General features: G+C 38.2%; 1 protein-coding gene across 3 annotated transcripts in view; it reads left to right on the plus strand.

The window, feature by feature from the left end:
* DCAF17 (DDB1 and CUL4 associated factor 17) overlaps nucleotides 1-6,765 on the plus strand; it is a 34,517-nt gene extending 27,752 nt beyond the window's left edge. For 2 of the 3 annotated variants that reach the window (XM_084892335.1, XM_084892336.1), the window contains 4 exons: nucleotides 732-819; nucleotides 2,355-2,438; nucleotides 4,586-4,741; nucleotides 5,555-6,765. In XM_084892335.1, the coding sequence (XP_084748461.1) occupies nucleotides 732-819; nucleotides 2,355-2,438; nucleotides 4,586-4,741; nucleotides 5,555-5,692 (466 nt within the window). In that variant the 3' untranslated portion in view covers nucleotides 5,693-6,765. The remainder of the gene's footprint in view (nucleotides 1-731; nucleotides 820-2,354; nucleotides 2,439-4,585; nucleotides 4,742-5,554) is intronic. The other variant, XR_014795745.1, reaches the window with a different exon arrangement.
* The last annotated feature ends 2,760 nt before the right edge of the window (nucleotides 6,766-9,525 follow it).

The raw sequence follows: 9,525 nt of genomic DNA on the forward strand, positions 1-9,525 counted from the left end.
ACTACTCAGAAAACCCAAATCTTTAATCTTTACATATAATACTAAGAAAAAAGAAAAGTATTGAGTCATTTGCAGTTCTTAAATATTACTCTTTCATGAAAACTCTTAGTTCAATACAGTGTCTTATAATTAACTTCAAGTATGTTCATTGATATCTCATTTTATCTTCAGAAATGAAAATGCAAATATCTATAGGCATACTTCAGAGATATTGCATGTTCAGTTCCAGACCCCAGCAATAAAGCAAGTATTGCAATAAAATGAGCCTTAATCTTTTTGCTGGTGGAGGGTCTTGCCTTCAGTTTGTAAAAAAAAATCTGTGAAGAGCAATAAGACGAGGTATGCCTGTACTAAAATGCCATTGTTAAAGTAAAAAAAGTTAAAGACCTGTTGCAGGATGGCAGAGATGAGGTTTTGTGTGTGCATTTTTTTTAAAGTAACTTTCATTAAGCCAGTTTGGAAGATGGCTTAAGCCTGAGCATGCTCATTACCTACCTCAGTAGCACTTGTCACCATTCCTACATTTTCTGTTTAACAAGATCCCGGAATTTGAAAGAGTTTATGGGCACCTAAATAAATGGATGTTCGTATTTCAGACCAATCAGAAGAGAGAAGAACTAACTCGGTGTTGTTACTATAATTTTCATTTGTTGAGTTTCACTAGTTCAACTTTGGCATTTTGATGGTGAGTTGAAGTCTTAGGTTCTTAGAATCCTTTTTTCTCTTTTCAGAGTTTTAAAGCTAAGTGAAATAGAAAATAATAGTGGCCAGCATCAGATCTCTGAAGATTTTGTCATTTTGGCCAACCGGGAGAACAAAGTAAGTCAGGAGTACTTTAAAATCCTGTGTGTATCACTGTCTTTCGATGTAGGAATAGAATAATGCAGATGTGTTTGCCCTTCAGTGTGGCTGACATGAACAGCACAAGTTTATAAAAGTCTGTTCACTTTGTCTATGTGGATAGCTGGTCTTAACCCCATGTACATAGGAGATCTGGATTATATTGAATACAAGAGGTCCAGTGCATGAAATTCGTGTATTGAGGGGGGAGGGGGGGTGTCCTTCAGCCCAGCCTGCACCCTCTCCAATCTGGGGGACTGCTGGCTTCCAACCACTCACCTGCCTTCCTGCCTGATTGCCCCTATCTGCTTCTGCCTGCCAGCCTGATCACCCCCTAACCACTCCCCTGCCAACCTGATCGATGCCTAATTGCTCCCCTGCCAGCCCGATTGCCCCTAACTGCCCTCCCCTGCTGGTTGTCCCCTACTGCCCACCCCTGCAGGCCTGGTCTCCCCAACTACCCTACCCTGCAGGCCTGATCGCCACCCCCCCCTCAACTGCCCTCCCTTGCAGGCCTGGTCCCCCCCCCCAACTGTCCTCCCTTGCAGACCTAGTTGCCCCCAACTGCCCTCCTGTGCCACCCAATCATCCCTAACTGCCCTCCCCTGCAGGCCTGATTGCCCCCAACGGCCTTCCCTTGCAGGCCTGGGCCCCCCCTCCCAACTGCCCTCACCTGCTGGCCTGATCATCCACAATTGCCCTTCCCTGCCAGCCATCTTGTGGTGGCCATCTTGTGTCCACATGGGGGTGACCATCTTTGACCACATGGGGGAGGCCATCTTGTGTGTTGGAGTGATGGTCAATTTGCATATTACCTCTTTATTACATAGGATTTTAAAAATATATATTTTTATTGATTAGGGAGAGAGAGAGAAACATCAATGATAAGAGAGAATCATTGATCGGCTGCCTCCTGCACACCCCCTACTAGGGATGGAGCCTGCAACCTGGGCATGTGCCCTTGACCAGAATCAAAGCTAGGACCCTTCAGTCCATAGTCCGACCCTCTATTCACTGAGACAAACCAGCCAGGGCTATATTGAGTATTTTTTGCTTATTTCTATTTCCTTTCTGGACTTCTCTTTAAGTTTTTATTGATGAGTCATTAACCTTTGGGTTTAATTCATTGCTTTGACTCTAGCTAGTTCATTTCCTTTAGCATACAAATCAAGAATATGAAGGAAATCATGCAGAGGGAAATTTCCAATAGCAGATCCACTCTATTTGTTGTGCTATATATTAATGCAGAATCAGAAGGGCAAGTGAAGTAGTGAATCTATAACCTTCATATTTATTTTTGCCTATTTTGGTGTTTTATCCATTAAAAACTTTACAATAACAAGTATTTTTACTAATTGGAGGATCAGAAAGCTGATTCAAAATTTTATTAGTTGAGGAAAGAATTATGGACGTTGGAGAAGGGCTGGTTAGTTTTATCAAATTTGCTAATTAATTTTGTTATTAATTGCATATACTAGGACTTGTCACATCTTTTTTCTCTCTCCATATGATAGAATGAAACCTTACCCACTGTTACTGCATCTGGACGTGTGGTTAAAAAAAAATTTAATCTTCTGGATGATGACCCAGAACAAGAGGTAATACTCCAGCCAGAGACAACAAACGGAACTAGTCTGTACTTGCCCTGTGGGCTTTAAATTATTTTGTCCAACAGGGACCCTGGTGTAGAGATTGGAGTTGAGCTCCATGCAGGTTTAGTCAGTAAGACTGTGCATACTATTTCAACCAGTTCTTTCCCCTTACCCTCTCTTTTCAGATTGGAATTATTCATAAGATTTTATTTGCAGAAAGGTTCATAGGATTAAAATAACTTGAAAATACCATTAGCTTATTGTATTGTTTTGTTAAGGTGGACATTTTAGAGGGATATCTCTTAAAAAGTCTTGAGTTTTCTCCTTCTGACTTTATGGCTTTAACTTTATCTATTTATTTATTTTTACCCACTAGACATGGGTATGTTTATATTCATGGGCCAGGGAAGAGAGGTCATAAATCAGTTCGTCCTCTGGCCTCAATTTGACATTACTAGTCACTGAGCTAATACATTTTTATCCTTTTAATTATTGTTTTTCTTGATTTCAGAGAGAGTAAGGGAGAAAGATAGATTTTCTCAATGAAAGAGAAACATCATCATTCAGCTGCCTCCTGCATGCCCCCACCTGAGACTAAACCTCCAGTCTGGGCATGTGTCCTGACCGGGAATCAAACCAATGACCTCTTGATTCATGGGTTGATGCCCAACCAATGAGGCACAACAATGGACTATCCTTTTCTTTTAAAGAGGCATTGGAAGGACTTTTGAAATCAACTGACAGTTACTGTGCTGCAGATATAAAACCAATGCATAAATACTAAATCCATTCAGAGCACAGAACTATATTGTTTGTGTACTATTTCTAGGTAGAAATATTAGAATAACCTTCCAAGGATAGTTTTTGAAAAATTTTTAAAACAGGTTGCAGTTGGCCCAGTATGTGGCTACTGTCAAAAAAGAAAAAAATATACATTTATTTTTTTGAACCAAGGAAATCTGTTGAGAACAAAGCAGAAAGCTACTCATCTTGTATAAAACACTGTAGTCGAGAAAGACATACCAAAACTACCCCAAGGTAGCAAGAATAATTTAAGGGGAAGGAGGTAGTAGCAAAGAGGGCTACTTTACACCATGAGATGAGAAAACAAAAACTTTTAGCCTGGAAAGGGAAAACTGAAAGGGGTTGTGACTAACTAACATCTCTAAAAACACACCCAAACTTTGAAGTTTGACCAAGTTTAAATCAATGCAAAAAAGTAAGTGAAATGGAACCACAGGTAATAAATCTATGTAAATGTGTATGTCATAGGTGGTAAAGGTAGAAAATATAAATGGGTTAACAAGCCGTTTGATCAAATGTAAGTGGAGGATCTGCATGTGGTGATTAAGAGAAATCTGTGTGCCTGCCAGGACCTCTCTCTGGGCCATCCCTGACGGCGGGGCATGGTCTGCTTCCCTGCGAGGCTGTGGGGGTCCCAGCTTTTCCTCCCTGGGTTCTGGAGTTAGGTTTTCCTCCCACGAGTCTTTATCATCTTTAATCTAACCTGTATCTCTTACCTTACTCCTGTTTTGTGGGCTTTATTTCATTTCTAAATATCCTTCCTCAAGTTTAAGCAGCAATTTTGTTTGTTTGTTTGCTTGCTTGCTTTAAGGAACCAAGAAAGATTTAAAAAAAAAAAAAAAAAAAAGTATGACAAATAGAATCCTGAATAGTATATGATGGGCTATCAGTTCTTCTTGAAATGACTTGTTTTTTCTGTTGTAAGAACTTTCTGAGCACAGTGGGTGGTCTTCAGGTTTCAGACCTGGGCTCTATATATTTACTACTAGCTGTTTCTGGGAACCAGTGAACATGTGTCGGAGACAGTAGTTGACTCTTTAGAATTTGGAAAAGCTCTGGTTTGCTCATAATAGAGAATTTCAGTTATAGTTTGGCTGAGACGTACATAGACTTGGTTCTGTTTGTCAAAATCTGTGGGATACTGTTTAAGTCTTAAAAATCTTGAAACTGGTGTTTTACTAGGCATATAAGTAGAGAGACATGTTCCTCCCTATGTTCCCACCTACTCATTTTTTTCCTACATATTTTCATAAGTAGTAGAATAGTTAAACTACAAATTTAGAGATAATCCTAACTGGATAACTAGATTTATCCTTCTTTTCCTTTGCCTTATCTGTCTATTGCCCAAGACTTTCAAAATTGTGGACTATGAAGATGAATTGGATTTGCTTTCTGTGGTAGCTGTTACTCAAATAGATGCCGAAGGAAAAGCTCACCTGGATTTCCACTGTAATGAATATGGAACTTTACTTAAAAGCATTCCGCTGGTGGAGTCATGGGATGTGGTGAGTAGAGTTCATGGAGTACAAAGTTGTAAGGGTTCCCTTTATAGGTGGCATTTATTGAAACGGATGTTTCTATTCTGTGTCAGTCCAAGTTCACCTAGACCAATGACCACATGAAAGAGGTTACTGGACTGCATGTAAGACAAAATGAGTACTTCTTAAGACTTCCTCCCCTAGGGAGCAGAGGATGTCACCTTAGCAGTGGCCTTAAAGATAAAACTTTGTTTTTCCTTAAAAAAAAAAAAAAAAAACCTTTGTTTTTCCTAAGACATGTTGTCTATTTCCTTATCATAGTCCTTGGTTTTCTCTCATTTGAAAAGTTTGTTAATATTTTTTAAAATAAAAATTTTTTCTGTATTGAATCCCCACAGTTATTTAATATAGACCATGTCTAAGAATGTAGTGTTTCTGGGCACTCTTAGAAGCATTTGTCTACTCTTCTGAGTATTATAGAATATAAAAGTTATAAGAAATGTTTTATCCAATTCTTGTTTTATCAGTGGAGAACCTGAGAGGTTTAGCAATTTGCCCACCAAAGCATGGTGCAATAGTTGCAGTGTTGGCAATAAAATCTGGGTGTTCAGACTCCTAAGTTCAGGGCTCTTTTCACTCTTAGCATTTTGTGTCATGCTTTTCTCGTAAGTAATCTGCATATCCACAAATAATTAAAAAAAATAAACCTTTTCTGGCAGCTATTTTGCCTTCAAGGGTGTATTTGGTATAGGTGCTGTGACATTTTAGGGACAAGTAGTGGGTGTGGTTCTATTCTAAACAGTGAAGAGGAGATTGCATTTGACCGTGTTCTCATTGCAGACATACAGCCACGAAGTCTACTTTGACAGAGACCTGGTCCTCCACATAGAACAGAAACCCAGCCGGGTCTTTAGCTGCTATGTGTACCAGATGGTGTGTGACCCTGGGGAAGAAGAAGAAACCACAAACAGCAGTTGAGAAAAAGAGTGAGAAATTTTTTAATTTTGAGATGTAACTTAAGAGACTTTTAGCCAAACACCCCAACAACTGTGCCCAGTCCTCCTTTTTATTTGCATAGCAAGTTCTCCAGTGTTTTCCAGAAAAGATCTGTATTAACTCCAGATGGCTGGGACTTCTCTCTAAAATCTTGCCATATGAGGAGGTGAGAACTTCATTTTATGTAAGGGATTTTTAGCATGTTCTCCCAAGAGGTCTAGCATTTTAGAGATTTTAGCTAAGTGGTGATGAAAATATAAAATGTTGAGAACAGCTTAATTTTAATCATTGGGGAGAAGGCCATTGGTGAGGAGGTGTTTTACATAGCTCTTAAAGGGTAGTATAGAATTTTGGTTGGTAATACTAGAATGAAAGACAAAAAGAAAGATATAAAAGATAAAGAAATCCTGTGTCCTCTCTACCATACTTTGCTTAAGGATGAGAAATGTGATCTGTGATGTGAAAGCATACTTTTGAACCAAAGATGTATCATTATAGTTAAAAAGAAAATCTTACATATGTATCTGTATTTTGTATTTGTACTAATTATTTTTTCTTCTATTGTTTTATTCTCATGGCTTGATGTTCTCTTTACTTGTGTTTCTATCGAAGACTAATGTAAAAGATTCCAAGCAAACTTTAAGTGAATTTTTTTCTAATATGTAGCCTGTTAGCTCTTATTAAGAATGTTGTACTCATTTCACCATTCGGTCTAGTTGGTGTGTTCTCCAGTTTTGTTTAGGCACTACAGTAGAGTGAAGTTATTCTGGTTCATACCAGTTTTGCTCTCTATAGAAGAGTAGATGGTTCCAGGAGTAGCTTGGGAACTAACTGATTAGATAGAAAAAAATTTTTGGTTTTATCTTGCTTGTGAAATGAGTATTTTTTCTTATATGTTAAAATTGATCTAAATATGATCCTTGAAATCAGATAATAATTCTTTAGAATGTTAAATAAATGCAACCTAAGTAAAAGGAGAAAGTATTTTTTTGTGCTTCCTGTCTGAGAAATCCAGTTGCTTGCACTGCGCATGTTCCATACATTTCTCTGATTCAGCCTCAAAAAGAAAAAATAACTAGTAAAAAAGGAGTGGGTGAAGAAAATAGCAGTAAAAATCATTGCTGATTCCTATTAAGGTTAAAATAAGGAATTTTAGCTTGGATGGTTTACATAAAATTTCTTCAGTTTTAGCTTGGTCCCATGTTAAGAATTATGTAAATTCTGCCCTGTTCTGCCCTTGAAGGTTGCAGAAAGATTTCAAGCTTATTATAATCAACAGGGTTGAAGAGAGAGAAGTATTAGCTATTCTGAAAGTCAAGTAATTAGTAGCAGAGTCCATAAATTTAAAAGCAGTAAAGGGAATAAACATAAAACCATCTTTTGTGCAACAGAAAAGAAGATTAGTAACATTTTAGAATAAGGGAAAATACTTATATGTGAGCTAAAAATATAATCTTTCTGAATATTATCCTGTGTATTACAACCATTTGGGAAAGCAGAAGTGATTACCTCATGAGCAAGATGATAAAACTATCTTCATATATTAAATGTGAATACTTTTATATCCACTAATTGAAAAATTCATTCTCATTTTATGCACATTCAATAGTACTATTTAATATTTGAAGCTTTCAGAGCATTTTAGAGTCTTGATCTGATTACAAAGTGGTTGAATAGCTGCCATGTGCTGGATATAGCCCCAAACTTCTAATTAGACACTAGGTAAATGGCCCTGCCCAGTTCATTTAAATCTGGAAAAGGGGGAATAGATTAAAAATACCAGAGAAAATAAAGAAGTCGGTGCTGTGTGGGTTTCAAAGGAGATATCATTACAAAACCTAATCTTTGTTTCCAGAAGTGTCAGAAAAGGAGGTCCTAAGACTTGAACCCTGTCAGATTTTTTCCAAAAGAGGTTTGTTGAGTTTCTCCTTCTCCTTTAAGTTATTGCCTTCTTTTGATAAAATGCTAGCAAGGATTCCGTCTACTCATAAAGGCATCTGACAAACGAGATTCCTGCCGTTTTTTGAAAGAGTACAAAAAATGGTACTGCCATCCTATTTTTCGTGTGTATGGGTATGCTTCTAGTCTAGATCTGAACTGACTACCAAGAAACTCCTACTGTCTCACCACTGCCCAAATCAAACTAGACCAAGATCCAGATGCCACGTGGGCCAGGCAGGGAATGCACCTCCTGTGGAAGACAGTAGGGAATTGTGGGCCATGTAGCAAACAGGAGGGCTGTGCCCCAATCGAAAGGACAAGGACAAGCTGCTACTACTTAGTTTTAGGCACCTACAACATTGTGTGAAAATGTGGACTGCATGATGGTTAACAGGATGGTTGATAAAAAGATGGCAAAAGGTACACAAGATAGCAAAGAATATGGAAATTTACAGATCACACACATGCCTGGAGACAATATAGCAAGCTTCCCCAAAAAGTAGAGGCTTCCCAGCTCCCTGCAGGGTCGTACAGTTGCTCATTCTGCCACCTGCCAGGTGTGAGTCTGCTATTCTCTGGGAGTGAAGGGAAGTTGTGGTTAATAGACTCCTGCCTTACCTTAACCCTCCTCTCTACCTTAATGTGTTAGAGACGGTCACTGTGTGCCCGCCTACTTAACAGGTGCTAGTGCCCAGCATAAAACATAATGGGTGACATTCCTGGGTGTTTAATTCAAGACGGGGAAACAGGGGAGCTCCTTTCAGCAAGTCCAGATATTAAGCTGATAGGTGTAATTCTGCCCTAACCAGTTTGGCCTGCGGACTGAAAGGTCCCAGGTTTGATTCCAGTCAACTGCATGTACCTTGGTTGCGGGCACATCCCCAGTAGGAGGTGTGCAGGAACCAGCTAATTGATGTTTCTAACTCTATATATCTCTCTCTTCCTCTCTGTAAAAATCAATAAGATATTTTTAAAAAAACACACAGATATATTTCTGCATTTCATTCCTTGATCTAAGGTTCTATACTCACAATATCAATGCAATAAGATTATTTTCTTTGACTCTAAAACATTTTTGGGACAAAGCAAAAGAAATTGTATCCTGGTTATTGAACTACCTAGTGAGGAGACCATACTGCTTTATTTAAACAAATTAAGATACCCCATATTCTTCCACCAGTTGTTTTGTGTCTTATATAATCTTTTTAAATGTTAAGTTATATTAATTATGTGCTTTCTGTCTACCATTCATTGTGATGCATGTAAAACGAATTGTCTCAACATTCAGAATAACCATATAACTACATTATACAAATGAGGAAAATGACAGTTGCAGAAGTTAATTTGCATAAGGTCCCATAGTGAGTTAAGTAAAAACCCAGATTTGGTTGACAAAAACTTATGCCAAATTTCCTCCAAAGCTCTTAAAAGGCAAAAGAATGTTATTTTATCCCATGTATAGCATAGTGACAATTATAATGTTGGATACATAGGAACACGTTCAAGAAGTGTTGGTTTTGCCGAAACCGATTTGGCTCAGTGTATAGAGTGTTGGCCTGAGGACTGAAAGGTCCCAGGTTTGATTCTGGTCAAGGGCATGTACCTTGGTTGCGGGCACATCCCCAGTGAGGGGTGTGCAAGAGGCAGCTAATGGATGATTCTCTCTCATCTATATTTCTAACTCTCTATCCCTCTCTCTTCCTCTGTAAAAAAATCAATAAAATATTTTTTTTTTTAAAGAGTGTTTGGTTTTTTTAATGATGATTGAATGGACAAAGTTTGGCTGAGGTGCAGTTGGCTTGCTCACAAGTAGAATGACATTGGAGATGATTCTTCCTTCAATGATTAAAAGTCATTTTTTAAAAGGTGCAACA

This window comes from Pipistrellus hanaki (genome assembly GCF_964339955.1).
Source record: "Pipistrellus hanaki genome assembly, chromosome: 8".
In the NCBI taxonomy this organism is placed as follows: Eukaryota; Metazoa; Chordata; class Mammalia; order Chiroptera; family Vespertilionidae; genus Pipistrellus; species Pipistrellus hanaki.